This window comes from Marmota marmota, unplaced genomic scaffold (assembly GCF_001458135.2).
Source record: "Marmota marmota marmota unplaced genomic scaffold, marMar, whole genome shotgun sequence".
In the NCBI taxonomy this organism is placed as follows: Eukaryota; Metazoa; Chordata; class Mammalia; order Rodentia; family Sciuridae; genus Marmota; species Marmota marmota.
Genome location: NW_026000082.1, coordinates 21,245,361 through 21,264,519, shown reverse-complemented (window position 1 = coordinate 21,264,519; position 19,159 = coordinate 21,245,361). Strand labels below are relative to the sequence as shown.

General features: G+C 54.0%; 1 protein-coding gene across 19 annotated transcripts in view; it reads left to right on the top strand.

Moving 5' to 3' along the window:
- Window positions 1–19,159, top strand: part of Ptprf (protein tyrosine phosphatase receptor type F) — a 76,545-nt gene that overhangs the window by 50,209 nt on the left and 7,177 nt on the right. For 4 of the 19 annotated variants that reach the window (XM_048815560.1, XM_048815558.1, XM_048815557.1 and 1 more), the window contains 13 exons: window positions 1,793–2,098; window positions 2,757–2,950; window positions 6,260–6,286; window positions 7,587–7,704; window positions 7,783–8,361; window positions 9,052–9,149; window positions 9,339–9,592; window positions 9,676–9,769; window positions 10,335–10,553; window positions 10,903–11,057; window positions 13,516–13,631; window positions 16,209–16,241; window positions 17,059–17,156. In XM_048815560.1, coding sequence (XP_048671517.1) covers window positions 1,793–2,098; window positions 2,757–2,950; window positions 6,260–6,286; window positions 7,587–7,704; window positions 7,783–8,361; window positions 9,052–9,149; window positions 9,339–9,592; window positions 9,676–9,769; window positions 10,335–10,553; window positions 10,903–11,057; window positions 13,516–13,631; window positions 16,209–16,241; window positions 17,059–17,156 — 2,291 coding nt within the window. The remainder of the gene's footprint in view (window positions 1–1,792; window positions 2,099–2,756; window positions 2,951–6,259; window positions 6,287–7,586; window positions 7,705–7,782; window positions 8,362–9,051; window positions 9,150–9,338; window positions 9,593–9,675; window positions 9,770–10,334; window positions 10,554–10,902; window positions 11,058–13,515; window positions 13,632–16,208; window positions 16,242–17,058; window positions 17,157–19,159) is intronic. The other 15 variants (XM_048815571.1, XM_048815570.1, XM_048815569.1 and 12 more) reach the window with 9 other exon arrangements.

The window sequence follows — 19,159 nt, the reverse complement described above, 5'->3', positions numbered from 1 at the left end:
GGTTTGTGAGTCCTACAAGAAGAGTGCCACCACCAGAATAGCAAATGGACAGAGCAGGTTTGAAGAGTATGTCTAGTTTCAGACATCCAAGTTCAAGATGCCACATGCTAGCCAAGTTGGGGTACATGGCCGGTCCTGGGATGGAAGAGGACCTGAAAGACGGAAGTGGGAGGAAATCTAGAGAGAAGTGGTTTGGAGGTTACAAGAAAAGGAAGTTTCAAGCGGTAAACCAGAGGCTGCTATGGAGTGGCCAGGAAAAGGAACGTAGGCCTTCCTGCTGGATCTGGTGGTGTGGAAGAGTGGGCCTGGATGAAAGTTGTGGCATTGTGAGGACTGTGTGGGAGGTGAGGAAGTAGGACAGCAAGCTCAGATGCTGTCAAGAAGCTCAGTAATGAGGGGGACCGTGGTAGCCAGAGGAGGCTGTGGCACTGAGGATGATGTTTTCTTTTAAGATGGGAAAATTTCAAGCATATTTAAATATCATTGGGAGAGAATCAACAGAACAAAATAGGAAGCTTAGTAAAAGAAGGGTAACTGGTGGAGTCTCAGGAGATGGAGGGAAAGTAAGGGCAGACATGGGTGATGGGAGACCATGGCCTCAGTGTGGCGTGAAAAAATAGGTGCAAATGCACATAGGTGGGTGGCTCTGGTAGCAAGAAATGACAGGAGCTGCTAGTGGAAGGCATGGTCACATGCTGGCAGGCAAAGGGGGCTAAAGGTTTGGGGTGTGTGGAGAACGTTGATTGGGTCCCATGCCAAGTAGCAGAGTGAGCCCGTAGAGAACAGACACCAGCAAGCAGCACAGAGGTCCTCAGGGAGACCACTAGGGACGGGCTCCTGGGCAGCAGCCTCCGTGGAGAGGTGGCTTTTTTGTTTGTTTTATCTGCTCTGGTGCTGCCTCAGAGAAGGCAAAGAGTTGTCCTCTTACAGCTTGGTGTGGGCCAGGTGGAGATGGAAAGATGAGGAAGTGAGAGAGGTTGGGATATTGGTGAGAGTAGTCAGCTGGTGACCTTGGAGTTGAAGCTGGATAATAAGGGCAGCAAGGATGGCAGTGGATGGATGGTGGTCTGAGGGCTGAAGAGTGCTGGGGGCCTAGGGACAGCTAAGCTGGAACAAGAGGTGGGGGTCTGCCCAGTTTTGGAGGTAGGGTCCTTCCCAGCAGTGGCGGTGTACAAGGCAGGGCCATAGCCATGCAGGGGAGAGGAAAGCCCTAGAGATATGGGGCTCTGGAGCCAGTGAGTCAAGGAGCTGCTAAAGTCACCCAGACACAGGGGTGGTGACAGAACTTGAGATGGAGAGGAAGCCTCTGCATTGGCAGCAGTTTCCTCAGTGGACATACGAGTCTGGAAATGTAACTGGGCATGTCAGGGACACATCTGCCTCCTGAACCCCAAGGAACCTGTCGGGTGACAGCACCTCCACTAGGTACTTTTTCTCTAAACCCCAGGGGCTACTGGCCTTCTGCAAGACAGGAGCTGTATTCTCCGTATTCTGATGCACACTGTGCATGTGTTGTGCAGACAGCATATGTATGGGACAGACGTTGTTAGAACTCCATATGCATGTGTGAGACACTGTGTGAGTGAGACAGGAGAGAGCCCATCATAGTTCAAAGAGAGTCAGGCTGTCCTCTTGACAATGTGGCAGCCTGTCTAGAGGGACCCCCATGATGACCCTTTCAGCACTTGAAGTAGCCTGTCAGGGTGAGTCTCCCGTCCATTATGACTTGGTCACCATGCCTGTGATTCCCCACCCCCCATCTGCCTGCTTTCCCCCCATTTGTCTTCCCCAGCCCCCTCCGCCCCTCCCCAGAAGGTGACATGTGTGAGCACGGGTTCCACCACGGTCCGGGTAAGTTGGGTCCCACCGCCAGCGAACAGCCGCAACGGCATTATCACGCAGTACTCCGTGGCTTATGAGGCGGTGGACGGCGAGGACCGCGGGCGACATGTGGTGGATGGCATCAGCCGTGAGCATTTCAGCTGGGACCTGGTGGGCCTGGAGAAGTGGACGGAGTACCGGGTGTGGGTGCGGGCACACACAGATGTGGGCCCTGGCCCGGAGAGCAGCCCGGTGCTGGTGCGCACCGATGAGGACGGTAGGTGGTGGTGGCAGGAGGAAGGGCGGGGGAGGGGAGGCACACTGCCTCAGACACCACCCACCAAGCACCCAGGGCCTTTCCTTTTCAAGCCCCTGCAGATTCTTGTCTCCTGGTACAAACTTTGTGGTCCACACTGGGGAAATGTAGCTGATGAGACAACCTATGCCTAAGTCCCAGGTTTTGGGCTTTCCCCAGGGCAGCTGAAGTCTTTAAAAGACTATGGTAGGAGAAGCAGCCCCACCTAAGATTCAAGAGGTCAAAACTAGGAAGATTGCTGCAAAAGACTCTCAAAGTAGAGTCAGCGTAACTCAAGCTTGGCTGGACATTGGCATAATGTGGAGGCCCAGGAAGAGTTGGTACAGGTCGTGCTGACTTTGAGATAGCTGAAGGCTTGGTGCCTCACCTCCACCTATTCCCTCACATCTTCTCTCCACCCAAATGAGGTAGCCCTGCCAGAGGGGTTGGCCCGGCCGGTTATGGGCTCCTCCCTGTGGCAGGGAGTGGATTCTTCACCAGGATAGACGCCCTAAGGAAATGACATTAGGTCTTTTCCTGGGAGAGAGGGGTGCAGAGGCAAGGCCCTAGAGTGTGCTGTGCCCACCTGAGCCAAGATCAGTACAACCAGGTCTGACTTCCTTTTCTACTTGGCCCCCAGTGCCCAGTGGGCCACCAAGGAAGGTGGAGGTGGAGCCGCTGAACTCCACTGCCGTGCATGTCTCCTGGAAGCTGCCTATCCCCAGCAAGCAGCATGGCCAGATTCGAGGCTACCAGGTCACCTATGTGCGACTAGAGAATGGCGAGCCCCGAGGTCCACCCATCATCCAAGATGTCATGCTGTCTGAGGCCCAGGTGCGCCATTGTGTGGTGGTGGGTGGAAGGGTGAACAGCGACCAGCATACACTGCTTTCCGTTTGGAGCCCAGATGTGCTTCCCACCCCTGCCTGTCTTCAGGGGTGCTATGTCTGCCTTTTCTGGTCATGACACCAGAAATATACTGCTGTAGCAGGGGTGAGGGCACTGGCACTGGGAGGTGAGGGCCAGATTCCACCTTCTCTCTGTGTCTTAGGGCTGCCCAGACCGTGCCAACCTAAGTCCTGGTAGGAGTCTCAGTGGTTTAGCCACAGCCCTCACAGTGAGGGGCTCCGTCTCCACAGACCCCAGGCCTTTGTGGTTTGCAGGAGGCAAATGCAGTGTGGTGGTTGGACTGGACGGTGTGGTGGTTGGACTGGACCTTGCAGATTCAATTTCCTTCCAGGCAGTGGCTGTGCAAGGTATCCACTCTGCCACAGCCAGAGGTAGATGGCGGCTTTTGAGGCTGTGTCATTCCTACCCACTTTGGCCATAGGCCAGTGGCCAATGCCAATCTCTGAATGGCCAAGCTGAGTGTTACTGTGCTCCTGACCCCCATGAGGAAGACCCAGACCCTGATGTTTCTCTCAGGGGCAGGGCCTGCCAGCTAACCTGCCTCACACTAACCTATGTGAGTGTCTGTTCTCTTGAGAGTGATGGTGATGGTTCCCCCCATGAGCTTGGGGTGAGGTCCCTGGGGTATTCTGAGCACTAGTTTGCTATTACGATGAAGAATATACAGCACCAAGAAGCTATGTGAGTAGCCAGAATTACCAAGCAAGTGGGTAGCTGAACTTGAATAAAAAGCCAAGTCTCTGGACTACTGGAAAAAGACTGCAATTATCCTGACATAGTGGCACATGCCTGTAATCCCAGCAGCTTGGGAGGCTGAGGCAGGAAGATCCCAAGTTCAAAGCCAGCCTCAGCAACTTAGTGAGGCCCTAAGCTCCTTAGTGAGACCCTGTCGCAAAATTACAAAAAATTAAAAGGGCTGGGGGATGTGGCCCTGGGTTTAATCCCTGGTAGGAAAAACAAAAAAGGGTTATAACACCTGGTGTGGTCTGCTGTCAGGATGTTTCCATCCAGAATCGGGAACTGGGCCAGTGCTGAGCCAGACCTAGCAGGAGGAGCTTGGAGTCCCTCCCTGTGCAGTTTCTCACCTCTCCCTGGGATTACAGCAGGGATATGAGCATATACTCCATGCTGTGTGGGTTTCACTGAAGCGTAGGCTCACCCACTACAACCTCCAGTTGGGCTCATCCCTCTGAAGCAAAATTCCTTTCTACCCTGAGGGTCCCTTCCTCCTCTTAGCATGTCCCATGCTGAGGGACCGAAGGGGTGGAGGGTGGGGTGTGTGTACCCCCTGCATTCCTAGGGCAGGTTAAGGGCTCCTCAGGAAGCCTCAGCAGACACACCCACCTAGAAACATCCCAGGAATGGTCTCCCTCAAGCCCCTCCCATCCTAGAGGGCCACCATCACAGCTGGGGTCAGCACCGCAACTGAAGCCAGTAGGGTTTCAGAGCAGTCATTTAGGGTGCCCCCTTCTGGTCCCAAGCTGTTTGGAAGGGAGCTGGGCCAGAAGATCAGGAGCACTATCCTCTTAACCGGATGTCCTTGATGGGGAGTACACCCGAGCAAGGAAGACCTCTAAAGACAGGTCCTGCCCTTGCCACCCCCTGGGTATGGTCATTTTGCTCCAGCCAGTAGGAGAGCAGATGGGGCCTGGTCCGCAGCCTGGCCACAGGACCCAGCTGTCCTTTCTGCTTCCCTGTCAAGGACACAGCAGCCTGTTCTTCTCTACCCAGCAGCACCATCTGCTCAGCCCAGGGCCCCCATCAGTACAGAAAGAACGTTTGATACATACGCCCCTGACCCCTGAGTGTACAGCCAGATCTGTCTCCTGTGTTGATTCTGTGTCAGGCTTGTCGCTATTTTGGTTTTTGTTGTTGTTTTTTTGTTTGTTTGTTTCTTCTTCTTCTGGGGATTAAGCCCAGAGCCTTACAAATGCTAGGCTAGTGCTCTACCACTGAACTGCAGTCCCCAGCCCCAGGCTTGTTGCTATTTCTGATGGTTTCTTACTCCATCTCATTGTCTTCTTTTGTCCCTTTTTCATGGTCTCTGTCCTCACTGCTCTGGTTTTTCCAGCTCAGCCTCTTCCCTCTCCTCTCTCCCTTTCTCCTCCTGCCACTTCTCTGTTCCCTGCCTTGTCTCTGACTCCATTTTATTTGACCCTCTCCTTCCCTTTTCCCTCACTCTGCCTCTGACATGTGAGAACGCCATGCACAGGCCTGGCCTAGACAGCTCAGGCCTCCCTGCAACAAGGAAATGGGAACAGAGCCCAGCCCCACCCTGCAGAGTGGCCTTAACTATTAGGAACCTATCAAGCATCTTCCCATACTGTGTTCCAAAGACTTTGCAGTAGAGCTTGCCAGCACAGGAGGAGCGTAGGTCAGCCCTGTGAGGGGGCCAGGCTGGGGGGCCCCATGGCTTCTGTAGCCCGGAGGTACTGTAAATCACCTTCCTGTGCCATGCTTTATTGGCCCGCCCTTGGCCCTCCAGAACCACAGACTCTCAGAACAGAGGCCTCAGTACCCCTCCAACCACCTACATGCACCAACAGACTAAAGGATTTACTAAGAAATCGCAACACTGCCAGCCCTAGAAACTGGCTGGCCTTCCTAGCTCAACGCTCAGGCACCCACAGAAGGGAGCAGGTGTGTCAGGGGCTCCAGTGCCTGTGGGCAGTGCCCAGGCTCTAAGCTGGACACTCATGACCTTCATAATCTTGCTGGCTAATCTGCCCCTTGACCCACCCCAGCCACCATGCATCTCTTATGTTCTGGGGTGCTCCTTATACTCAGGTGGCTATAATTTGTTGTTCCAACTGTAATACTTTTGAGAGTGGAAAGAGGCCTTGATTGATCATACCAAGACACGTGTAGACTGGGACTACCAAGCTGTGTGGTCATCCCACTCACCCTTCAGTCTTTTCCCTACTCTCTGCCTGTGCTCTCAAACCCACCCCACACCCGTAGCCTCTGCTGCAGAGGGTCTCTACCTAGAGTTCTCTGACCCTCAGTTTCACCTCCTCCACCGCTTCAGGCTGTCTGCCCTCCAGGATTCCCAGCCCTTATCTGCGTTCAGTGAGGCAGGGACTTGAATCTTTGGATGGGAATTTGTCCTGGGCTGCTACCCCTGTGGGCACTTCAGAGGTCCAAGGCCTCTATCTGTCCTCCATGGGCCAGGACCTCTCCAGGCCAGAATCCTTCACCATCCTGTCTCCCTTTTTCTCCCTCTCCCACGGTCAGTGGCGGCCAGAGGAGTCCGAGGACTATGTAAGTAACAGGTGTGCGAGCGTGGGCAAGACTGGGTCAGGCTGGGCTCATGGGACACTCCCCCTCTCCCTTCTCTCCTCCCAGCCTGTGTTGCCAAGATCCACAGGGCACCAGCCACATCTGGAGAAAATTGGCGTTTAGACACGAGCACCAAGCTGAGCAGCGATTGGCGTTTCCTCTAATCCTTACTTCTCGCCTGTCGAGCAGCAATTTGAAGCCAATGTTCATGATCGACCAGGGCCTGGCCCCTGCTCCGGCCAGACAGGGATGGAGTTAAATCCAATCCTGATCGTTAGGCCTTATTGATCCTGAGTGAAAAATCACCTGCTTAGGGCGCAGGCTGGGACAAGAGTCTAGGGAGCTGGGTTGGGCATTGGTGCTGCTGGAGCCCCAGCCCTGGGAGACCCTCCAGCTGGGACATGAAGAGGCCTGTGAGGGGCTGTTGGTAGCTGCCATGACTCCACGTGAGGCTCAGAGCTGGAGGGACACCAGGGTTGGTGGTGGCAGCCCTGTTCCCACTGCACGGTGGTCCCCTCTCCTTCCCACTCTTCTCCCTGTGTGGCGTGGCTTGGTCCCCCTGTGCTATTTCTCCGCATGTCCAGAAACGATGCCTTTGCTGGAAATGGGTGTATGGGTAGGATCTTCCAAGGTGGGAAGACATGCCCTGGCTGACTTCTTAGGAATCAGTGGGAACATGGGAAGCGAGTCCCCCAGGTGTAGGGGAGCTCCTTGTCTTCTTCCTGTCTTTCCTTACTCCCTCAGGTGTAGGGTGTTGCAGGGAATGGTTGTTCACAGAGTCAGTGGCCCAGGGGTGGTGAGCTGTGATCCTGACTAGTAGGGTGGGGCCCCTCCACCCTGGTGTGTGTGTGTGTGTGTGTGTGTGTGTGTGTGTTAATGTCCGCAGGTGTGTGCAGGCAGAGCTGTAGTCTGTGTGCATGTGAGTGCCAGTAGCCATGCAGGTGCTGGGTATGTGTGAGGCTCTGCCCTGTGAGAATGTGTGCAGGGCCCTCGCGAGGTGCCATTTACAGCACGACAGAGTTGAGGAAACGGCATGGCCCTTTGTTCTTGTCTGAAAGGAAGAATGATCAGTCTGTCCCAGGCCTGTGGCTCCTGGAATGGGTGGGATCCTCTCGGCCCTCATTCTACCTGGCTGCCCTACCTCGGCAGTCCAGCATTTCACAGCCTAACCTCCCAGGATCTCTGGCCCTGTGTGCCTGGGGCCTCCCTGCAGTCTAGGGTCCTGAGGTAGCTGACACAGTCTGACCTCTTCTGATGGGAACGGCCCCTCCTCCTCCCTCAGGAAACCACCATCAGCGGCCTCACCCCAGAGACTACCTACTCCATTACTGTCGCTGCCTACACCACCAAGGGGGATGGTGCCCGAAGCAAGCCCAAAATTGTTACAACAACTGGGGCAGGTGAGTGAGGGGTCAGGGGCAGAGCTGAGGGTGGGCATTGGAGAGGGCAGCACCAGAGCCCAGTGCGTGGTTGTTTAGTCCCAGGCCGACCCACCATGATGGTCAGCACCACAGCCATGAACACGGCGCTACTTCAGTGGCACCCACCCAAGGAGCTGCCTGGTGAGCTGCTGGGCTACCGGTTGCAATACCGCCGGGCCGATGAGGCGCGGCCTAACACCATAGATTTTGGCAAAGATGATCAGCACTTTACAGTCACCGGTCTGCACAAGGGGGCCACCTACATCTTCCGGCTTGCTGCCAAGAACCGGGCCGGCCCAGGCGAGGAGTTCGAGAAGGAGATTACAACCCCTGAGGACGTGCCTAGTGGCTTTCCCCAAAACCTACGAGTGACAGGACTGACCACGTCTACCACAGAATTGGCCTGGGACCCACCAGTGCTAGCAGAGAGGAATGGGCGCATCACCAACTACACTGTGGTGTACCGTGACATCAATAGCCAGCAGGAGCTGCAGAACATCTCTGCTGACACACACCTTACTCTGTCTGGCCTCAAGCCGGACACCACTTATGACATCAAGGTCCGTGCACGTACCAGCAAAGGCGCCGGTCCACTCAGCCCCAGTATCCAGTCCCGGACCATGCCTGTGGAGCAAGGTGTGTGCTGTGGGCATGGCAATGCCTGCCCAAATGTGGCTACGCCTGGGGACCTCTGCTCTCTTGACCCACTGACCTCTGGCAACTGTGATCCACCAGCCTCTGCTGTGTGACCCCTCAATTTCTCATGACCGTGACTACTAATCTCTAGTGAATGGGCACCATGTTTTTGGGTGTGACACCCCTGACTTCTGCTGTCCTTGACCTACTGACCTGCTGCGTGACCTTTCAATTTCTTGTGACTTTGACCCACTGATCTCTTTTGATTCCATCACCTTTCTTGGGTGTACAGCCTACTGATCTTTGGTTTATAGCACTAATCTCTAAAACCCACTGACCTCTAGTGAACATGCTCCACCGTGCCCTGGTATGGCCATGTGCTTCTCACGACCATTATCCACTGACACCTGGCCTCTAACTTGGTGTCTGTGAGTTCAAGCTTTTACCCATGCTCTTCTGGAGATTTCTGGCAATTGGTGCTGTAGCATCCGCTACCCTGTTCAGTGCTCACTGTGGAAGAGCTTGGGCTGGGAGTTGAACTGTGCCATTTGAAGCTGGCTGGGAATGGGGGTGCTTGGTTCTCTGAAGCTGTTCCTAAACCCCTATTTCCCAATAATGTCTCATCCTCTGGCTCATTCACCCCACTCCAGATAGCCAGCAAGAGCTGACTTCCTCCTTGTGCCTCCACAGTGTTTGCTAAGAACTTCCGTGTGGCAGCTGCGATGAAGACATCTGTGCTGCTCAGCTGGGAGGTCCCTGACTCCTACAAGTCTGCTGTGCCCTTCAAGGTGGGTAAGGGCCACAGTCAGCCAGACCACCCCACACAGGCCTTCTGTGTGCTGTCATTCATTCCAGTTCCCAGTCCATGTGTGCATGTGTCTGTGAACTGGGTCCTGGTTCACATCCTGTGCCTTGTAGGCGCACGGTAGGAACCTCACTCAGAGGCACTGCCAAGCTCCCCCTCTCATCTCCTGCAGATTCTGTACAATGGACAAAGTGTGGAGGTGGATGGGCACTCGATGCGGAAGCTGATCGCAGACCTGCAGCCTAACACAGAGTACTCATTTGTGCTGATGAACCGTGGCAGCAGTGCGGGAGGCCTGCAGCACCTGGTGTCCATCCGCACGGCTCCTGATCTCCTGCCACACAAGCCGCTGCCTGCTTCTGCCTACATAGAGGATGGCCGCTTTGCCCTCTCTATGCCTCAAGTGGAGGACCCCTCACTGGTCAAGTATGCAGGGGCTGGTGGCAGGGGTAGGGCATGGATGCAGGCTGCTGGTGATGGCTGTGCTGATTCCTGCTCTGCCCACACAGGTGGTTCTACATCGTGGTAGTGCCCATTGACCGTGTGGGTGGAAACATGCTCACACCAAGATGGAACACACCTGAGGAGCTGGAGCTGGATGAGGTGACTGGCACTAATGATACCCCACGCAGTTTGGCAGTAGCCACCTTGCCCTGAGTGTATCCTAGTGGACTCTCTTGGGTCCCCTACCCCAATTGAAATCACTCTTGTGACTGCTCTGGCTGGCAGCCTGTCTCCTCCCTAGAGAGAGGGGCTCTAGGGAAAAGCCCCTGAGAGTATTCAGAGGACTCCTGGAAGACTGTGGAGAATGCCTGGGAAGTGTTTGGGGAGAATCCCTTGCGGTGGGTAACAGCGGGGGTGTTTCCATAGCTATAGTCTGAGCTCTGTAGACTTTCGAGAATCCTACATATATGGAGACCATGGAGAGGCTGGAATGAGCCTTAAGCTTGTTTTCCTGGGACACATGGAGTCTTCTATTCTCTCCTTACAGCTTATTTAGAAACTGTCTCTCTGGTTAGGATGAAATTACCCATAAGGCTTCTCATGGGCTGGCGGGAGGGGTACCATTGTGGTACCTGGCATTATTATGTACCTGCAGTGGCCAGGCCATGGCCCCAGGAACACCATGCTTAAAGACCCTGTGTGACTCTGTGCTCTGTTTTGCCAGCTTCTGGAAGCTATTGAGCAGGGTGGTGAGGAGCGGCAGCGGCGGCGGCGACAGACAGAACGGCTAAAGCCGTATGTAGCTGCTCAGGTGGATGTGCTCCCTGAGACTTTTACCCTGGGGGACAAGAAGAGCTACCGAGGCTTCTACAACCGACCCCTGTCTCCAGACCTGAGTTACCAGTGCTTCGTGCTTGCCTCCCTGAAGGAACCTGTGGATCAGGTCTGCCTGAGCCAGCTTGGCTCTCAGCACCCAAGACCCCAGACCTGACCTAAGACTAGGCCAGTCTCAAACATGAGGAGACCCCAGGTCTGGGTGGCCCCTGAGACCTAAGTTGGCCTGAGGAGACCCCAGGACACTAGGTGGCAAGACCCAAAAGGCCAGACCCGATTTAGCCCAGGAACCCAATCCTGCTGCCCAGCCTCAGGTCAACCTCTTAGGGTTTAGAAAACCAGGCCAGGGCCAGCCCAGTGTAACCCAGCCCCAGCACCTTCTCTGCAGGTTTGATGGGCAGAGGGTGGGAGTCTCACACTGAGCTCACCGCCTGTGCTGTTCCTCTGCTGCGCCACAGAAGCGCTATGCCTCCAGCCCCTACTCGGATGAGATCGTGGTACAGGTGACACCAGCCCAGCAGCAGGAGGAGCCCGAGATGCTGTGGGTGACAGGCCCCGTCCTGGCAGTCATCCTCATCATACTCATTGTCATCGCCATCCTCCTGTTTAAGAGGTGAGTGCTGCGCTCAGGGACCCTGGGGACAGCGCCTGCCCCTCACCTCGAAGGCCCTTTCTGGGTACAGTGCATTGGAGTAAGTGCAGCCATCCCAACCTGGCCTCTGGCCCCCCAGGCACAGTGGGAAGCCAGGATGGGCAGCAGCATCTGTGTGTGTGTGCACCTGCGTCTGCTTGTATGCACCTGTCTGGTGGGGAGCCTCTGTGTGCCTGTCAGCCTGGGTGTGAAGAGGGGCTGAGGATCTCAAGAGAGCTGTTTCGTGTACATCCCTGGGCATCTGTCTGTCTGTCTCTGTCTGAGTGTGAGTGAGTCTGTCTCCTCTTCCAGACACCAAAATTTCCTGGTCCCCTAGTTTCAGCACTTCCTGCCACTCTTCCTACGTGGTTTACCAGCCATGCTCTCCTATTTAGGCCCAGAGAGGTCAAGACCGAGGCGCAGGAACACATCCCCACAGATTTTCCCTTAGCAAATATTAACTGAAGGCCCACTGTGCCAAAACTATATTGGTCTCTGTCTTTAACACTCAGTCCTCTCTCCTGGATAGTTGCAGCCACCTGCCCCTGAAGTTTCCCCTTCTGTCTACTTCCAAGTCTCCGAGGTTTTTCCAGAGATTTAACTTCACAATTTTTTTTTTTTTTTGCTGTGGTGGGGATGGAATCCAGGGCCTCAGACATGCTAGACAATCGCTCTACCACTGAGCTGCACCCACAGAGGTTTAATGTTGTCACTCTCAGTTTAAAACCTTTTGGTGGCTTCAAAGATAAAGCCCAATGTCTTCTGTCTAACAGTTGAATACCTGGCTAATCTGGTCCCTGCCTCCACTCTTGACATCATCACACCTAACTAATGCAGTTCCCAGGACAGTGGAGTCTGAGCCCTTCTCCACTCTGCAGCCCTCCCTTCTGCACCCCGCTGCTTCCTCGTCCTTGAAGACTCACTTCAAGGTGCTGGTACCCAGGGGGCCTTCTCTGGCACCCCATCCTTTCCCTACACAGCCATGCCTCTGCCCCAGAATGCTCCATTGGACACATTCTAGGCCTGTGGTACAGTGTGTTGAGCCTCCAATCCTTGGCCCTGGGCAGAGCACATAAGCACGTCTGAGAGCACCTGGCAGAAGAATGTGTGCTGGTCTGTGTGTCTGGCGCATCTCCATGGAGGAGTGCCTGTCTCCTGCCCCATCTCTCCCCTGCCTGGAGAGCTCACACCTATGGGTGGGCCTTGAGGAGTACCTCCTATACCCACTCATCCTTCCCACTCCCATTTGGATCATGGTGTCTATGCAAAAGAGAGCCCCCTCCCTGTGAATGTCACATGGGATAAGGATCCCACAGTGTCCCCCGGTCGTGTAAGGGCTGAGTGCTTGGCAGAAACAATGATCATTCCTTTCTTCTGTCCTTGCCTATCTTTCGGGACCTAGTAAACAAGAAAGGTAGGAGTTGTTCCTTCTCCCTTCACACGCCTCCCTTCTACTTCTTATCCCTGTGTACATGTCAGGCCAGCAGGGAGGGACGGTGTTCTGACCAGAAGCCTCTTGACCTGTTGCTTTAAGCAGCAAACTGTCCAGTCAACACAACAGGCTCCCCGGTTCAGAACGAATCCTCATTGGCATAAGGGGCAGGCCTTGTTGCTGTCTTGCCCTTTCGACTCCATACCCTCCACAGAGGATGCTCCTCCCCGCAGGGCACATGCACGATGCAGCTTCATTGCTTCCCCTGAGTCCTCAGAGCTCACCAGAACCTTCCCCAGGCTCCCAGTTCTCGGAGAAGTTACCTCAGTGCTGCAAGAGACTGTCTTGCTCCACTGTGCAGAGCAGCAGGGAACGGTGTCCGGATGCACACACACCGCAGTACACTCGGCAGCTCCCCCAGTACACATGTGCAGACTGCAAAGGGCCCCAGGGTGTTTCTCAGCAGCTGGATCCTATAGTCTGACCCTGTCCTTGTGGATGGGAAAGTGGAAGCCAGTGGGATAGGACTCTACCTGGCTAGATGACACCTTTCCCGTCCCTCCCCTGCTGCTCTGGGCATTTACCCTGATACCTGGAGAGCCAGACAGCTGGGGCCCAGTCCCCTGTGATGTTTGTGTATTTTATATGTCATTTGCATGTTTCTTCCTGGTGGCTTCTGCTGCCTCAGCTGTGGTCGTCTTGGGGATAGCAGCCACTGCCCAGCAGTGACCTGCCTTCTGTCCAAAGGAGCCAACAGCCTCTGTGACCCTTTCCTTCCTTGCTGCACTACCTGCTCTGTCTACTCCACACTCCTGCTGTCTCCCTACCCCATCCCTACTCTGTGTTCCTTCATGTTGAGGCTGCTCTGCCCTTGGTTCCTCCATGCTCAGAGGACCCTAGTATGAGGTGGGGCAGTGGACGGGTAGAACTGTGAACATGGGGGCTCCATTGAAGCTGGCTGGCCTTGACCTGGACCTTGACATGGTTGACATCCCTCTGCCTTTTTAGGAAAAGGACCCACTCCCCATCATCAAAGGATGAGCAATCAATTGGGCTGAAGGACTCCCTCCTGGCCCACTCCTCTGACCCTGTGGAGATGCGAAGACTCAACTACCAGACCCCAGGTAGGGCAGCTTCCCCAGCCTGCTTGCCTGCCAGCCTAGATTAAGCAGGCTGCAGGTTCTGTTCCTTAGGTCACTGAAGGACCCCAGTTTTGTTCTCTTTGGACTGAAGTGACAGAAGAGTCCCATATCCAATATCTGGTCAGGTGCTCAGGGCCCAGGATCCTCCTCAGGGCAGCAAAGCTGCTCATCAGTCCCAGCGGGTCTTTGGTCAAGGCCTCTGAATGTGGGCTAAGGAGCTCCCTAGAGTTCACATCCCAGTCACAGGGTGGCCAGTCTCTGCACCCATCCTCTGACCCTCCACACAGAGGGGCATGTTAGCAGTGAGCAATGCCCCACAAGAAACTGGAAGAGAAATGAGGTGTCACACCTGACCTTTCCTATAGGCCAGCTCCAGATCTACTCTACAAGGACAGGGACTGCAGCTCAAGGCTCACTGCCTGCCCTTCCTCCCCAGCCACTCTCATGCTATCTGGCTGTTTCTTCTACTGAAATGTCACTCCTTTTTCTCTGAGCCACATAGCACAGACCTCACCTCTTGGGAGGGTGCCCCACTCATGGCTGGGGATCTCCTCTGCTGGAATTCCCTCAGCCACAACCTTTGAGTTCTGCGGCACCAGATACCATGTCTTGTTCATCCCCCATCCTTGCATTCAGTATACAATGGGTTCTTGTTGAATGCCTGTGAAATGAGCACACAACAACAGAACAAATGAGTGAACTAATGCACACACAGAGGGTTTGTGTATATATGAGCCAGTTATTACTGCATATCAAATTAACCCAGAACTTAATGGCTTAAAACAACAATAATTATGTATTATCTCTCACAGTTTCTATGAGTCAGGAATTCAGACAGGGCACAGCAGGGGCAGCGTCTCTATTCTAGAATGTTTGGGCCCTCAGCTGGAAGACTTTGAAGGCTGGGAGCTTGAATCATTTAAAGCAGGGGTTGGCAAACTATGGCCCATGGCCAAATTTGGCCCACTACCTGGTCTTATAAATAAAGTTTTCCTGGAATGCAGTCACACCCATTCATTTCTGGGTCTGTCTGGCCTCTTAATGGAAAAGTTTCCCAGCTGTTGGATTGTAAAGATGGCTCATTGAGGTGTCTAGTGATTGACAGATCAGCTGTGAGCCTAGCTGGGACTGTCAGCTGGACATCCAGGCATGGCCTCTTCATGTGACCTGGGCTTCCTTACAACATGGTGACTGAGTTCCAAGGGCATGTGTTCTGACATTGAGCAAGCCAGGTAACCCTAGCAGGCCAGCAAGATTTGATCTGTGAGGAATACAAGTACCAGGACAGTAGCACTGCAGGGCAGAGGACTTGCTTGGCAAGAGGTGCCAATCCATGAGGGCATTGTTTAGGGGAAAGGGTGGGAGGGGCTCTTTTGAGTGGAGACATTGCACACATGAGCTACTTGAGTGTTTCTCCAATATTGGAGTTGACCAACAGGTGAATAGAAGTTCAGGCCAGAGGTCCCCTTGCAGAGGGACTTGGACAGCAGGCTGAGGAACTTGGGACTTCATCTTGAGGGTCCCAGGGAAGCACTAAAGGTTTATAACAGGGTCAGAATCGTGCTGTAGAAATAGCACTGTGACTGCTATGTGAGAAGGGATTGATTAAAGGGGGAGAAAGTGGACCAGAGAGACTAGGCTGCTGAGTGGGTAGAAGGCATCAGTGGGGATGGAGGGAAGGGATGGACTCAGGAAGAATGAAGGAGATGAGGGCAGCAGGACTCGGGCTTGAGTGCACATGGGGGATTTAAGGATGGCTCTGTGACTGCGGGTAGTAATGGGCCTGCAGGGTCTGGACCTCTGCTCTAGCCTCAGTGCTGAAACTACCAGTGTGGCAGGTGCTGAGGAGCATGCAGCAGCCAAAGCCCCCAAACAGAAGGCTCTTCCCGGGAGCAGGCAGGAAGGAGAGGGAGCCAGGGAGGGAGGGTGGCACAGTGTCAAGGAGGAGGGCAGGGGTGACATGAGGAGCAGGTATCTCTCAAGTGCCACAGAGAATTGTGCATGGCAGGAAGGGACTAAGCAATTTATTTAGCAGAGTGGGAGACTCGAGGGAGGACCAATGCCTTGGCGGGTAGGATGTTGGCGGGAGTGTGGCAACCCAGCACTGGGGCAGAAATGTTTCCACAGATTGAGGAGAAGTGGGGGGGGGTTTGCAGAGAAACTCTTCAGAGGCCGCTGCATGTGAAGGAGACATGGGCAGGCACTTGAGAAGACACACTCCTGTTGAGATACACCCTCTACCCCAAAGGCCAAATTTTGATACCGGAAGGAATACGGTTGGTTTGAACTTAATAGTTGGTCATAAAAAGAACCCTGAAAGGCCACCAACCCATGGGGTTTGTGAACACTCACATCTAGAGGTGGGACATCTGTCTGCGTTACTGGGAGACCAGAGGCCTGTGGTGGGTTTTATGCCATGGCCCCCTGCTCCTCACTGCTCTGACCTTCCTGCCCCACCCACACTGTGTCTGAGCTCATAGCCATGTGACCAGAAAAGGTTAACGGGCTGTCTTCTCTCGCCCCATTGTGTTTTTTTCTTTTGGTTTGTTTTCTCTGCAGGTTCCAGTGCCCCCAGTTGCCCGAATATTTCAAGTTAGTTTCCAAAGTTCCCATGCTTTGGGAAACTTTGGCTTTGGTGTCTGTTTCCATTTCTCTACTTTTCTCATCCTATCGCCTCCTACCTTCCTTGTTCATCTCTCTCCTTTCCTCTCTTCTCTCCCCTCCTGGGCGTCTCCTCATCTCTCTCCTTTGCCCCCTTCCTCTCTTCCCACCTCATGACCTCCACTTCTCTTTTCTGCCTTCTTTCTCAGTCTGATAGCTCTCAGGGTGCCTCTCCCTCCTGTATCCTTGTCTCTCTCTCTACATCTTCCTCCTCATCTCAGTTTCTCTCTGTGTATTCCTTCTGGGTCTCTTTGCCATCGTCTGTACTTCACGACCACTCCATCCACACTCTCTGTGTCTGGGACAGCAGTGTCACCCAGTCTCTTGTAGTGACCGGCGCCAGTGAGGGGCAGGAGGGCAGTCCCCAGGCAGGTGTGGTGGGAACCCAGCTTCCACCTATCAGCTGCCGCCAACCTGGGCTTCTAGTATGAGCCCAGGAGGGAGGAAGCCTCCCGTTCCTCTTGAGCAGACCTGCCAGGCAGAGCCCTGGTGCCCCCACTCAGCACAGTGTCACCTGACATGCTTCCACATGTTCACACCACATGTACTTCTCCCTCTGTCCTCTCTACCCTCTGGCCACTGTGTGCTCCTCCATCCCTGTTGCCGCATGTGCTGCCGTCTCCATGCCACCAGTGCCAAGTGCTCCATGGTCCCACATGTTCACATGTGCACATACATGCATCAGGGCTGTCTCCACCACCCTGCTCAAGCCTCATGTTAACTGCCTGTGTGTGCCCTGCCTCCCCAGGTATGCGAGACCACCCACCCATCCCCATCACTGATCTGGCAGACAACATTGAACGCCTCAAAGCCAATGATGGCCTCAAGTTCTCCCAGGAGTATGAGGTGAGACAACCCTGTCCCATGTGGCTGGGCGGGGGCCTACCCCATAACAGCTCCTATCTTGTCCCAGGTCAAAGCAGTGGTTAGGGTTCCAGGTTTTCCTGGTATACAGAGAGGAATGACAGCTGGGGAACTGGCCTCCTCAGGTGCTGAGTCTAGCCAAGGCCCTGCCCAGGACCTTCTGGTGGTTACCTAGGAGATGCTTTAGCAGTATGCTGGGTGCTCACACACGTACCCTGATGCTAACAGAGGCAAACACAGGGTACAGACCCAGATCAGTAATAATAGCCACAATAGTTGGCTTTTGTCAAGAGCTTACTGCAGGCCAGCATTGGCTGAGCACCAAGCATCATCATCTCACTCCCCGCATAACCTTCTGAGGTGGTACTATATTACTGTCCCCTCAGGTGAGGAAATGGGCCTCAGAGAGGGAAAGTGACTTGCCCACAGTGAAACAGCTGATGAGTAGTGGAGCTAAGATTCCAACTCAAGCCTACCTGACAGCCTATGCCTGCACTGCATGACCATTCTACCCACACACTTGATGCCTGGGACAGCAGAGTGCTGAGCCTCCCATGGTAACTGCACCCATGAGGGGTAAGAGAGCTGTCCCCAGGCAGGTGTGGTGGAAGCCCAGCTTCTATCCCGTCAGCTGTCACCCACCTGTGCTCACATGTGCACTCGCAGTAAACAGCCCACAGATGAAGAGCCAGGGGCTCAGGCCCTGCTCTTCAGACCCTCCTTGTGCTCACCTCACTCTGGCCTATTGGTGGCTCAGATTTCAGGGTCTGAGGCCTTCTACCTGACTCACAGCTAAAGGAGAGGCCCATCTCCTGTAGTAAGCATGGAGAGGTCTTTTCTGCCTTGTCCATCACTCTTTTTCCCAGCACCTGACATGGACCTCAAAACACTATTGACAGATAAGTGATGGGTGAGTTGGTTCAGCCTAACCTGAGAGTTTGCTCCCCTTTCAGTCAGATGTCCACCCTCAGGTGTGTTTGGGGAAGTGTCCCAGGGTACCAAGGTTGCATTTCTAAGGGCCATGAGGCCAGACAGATTTCCAGCGTGTTAAGCCAGGTTTCCAAAGAGAAAATCGAGCTTGGCAGGCAAACAGATGAACACTCCTTCTTCAAAGGAACCATGCTGCCTCTATGGTAGGGCACCCACTGCGGCCTGCTTTCTGTGTGGCCTCACTGCAGGTAACAAGCTCATAATTTGGGCTTGTCTGCTCATTATCTGTCTGTCTGACCAGAAGTGGTCTTCCACCTGGACTCATCTATGCCATGTCCCATCCCTGCCCTTCTTCTGATGAGGATGGGCCTCACTGTGTAGGCTCACAAGACCTCTGATCACAGCAATCCCCCTGCCACCTACTACCTGTTCTGTCCTCTTCTCTGGGTTATCCTGTAAAACCTTCTTCTACCCAGAAGTCCACTCTGGCCACTCAAGGCTGCTTAGGGCTCTCCCTCAGCCAGGATCCCAGAGCTCTCTCATCCTTAACATTCTGTTAGTCTTTTATCACATTTGCAAGCACTAAAGTGTATGCCACTCCCTGTGCCGGGTGCTGGGGATATGGAGACAAATGCTCTTAGGAACCAATCAGTTGGGAAACACGCAGGCAGGTAATCAGCATTGAATGTGTGACCAAATCCATATGTCCTTATATTAAATATGACCAACATGCACAGAGAAGGAAGGTTGACAGCACTGGGTCGGGCTGTGCTTGGAGGTCTCTTGGAGCACTGGCACTGTCCCCTGGAGTGTGTCAAGGCTGGGACCAAAATATGAAAGATGCTGCATGCAATGCAGAGTACTATGGAATGTATTCATCTGTAAAATGAGGCTTATGACAGAACCCATCTCATATAGAATTAGATGAGAAAATACGGAGTACTCATGACAGTGCTAGGCACATCAGAAGATCCCATTGACAGTTAGCTATTACCATTACTGCCGAGGCAATGGAGAGCATGGAGCCTTTTAAGCAGGAAATTGATATTCAGATC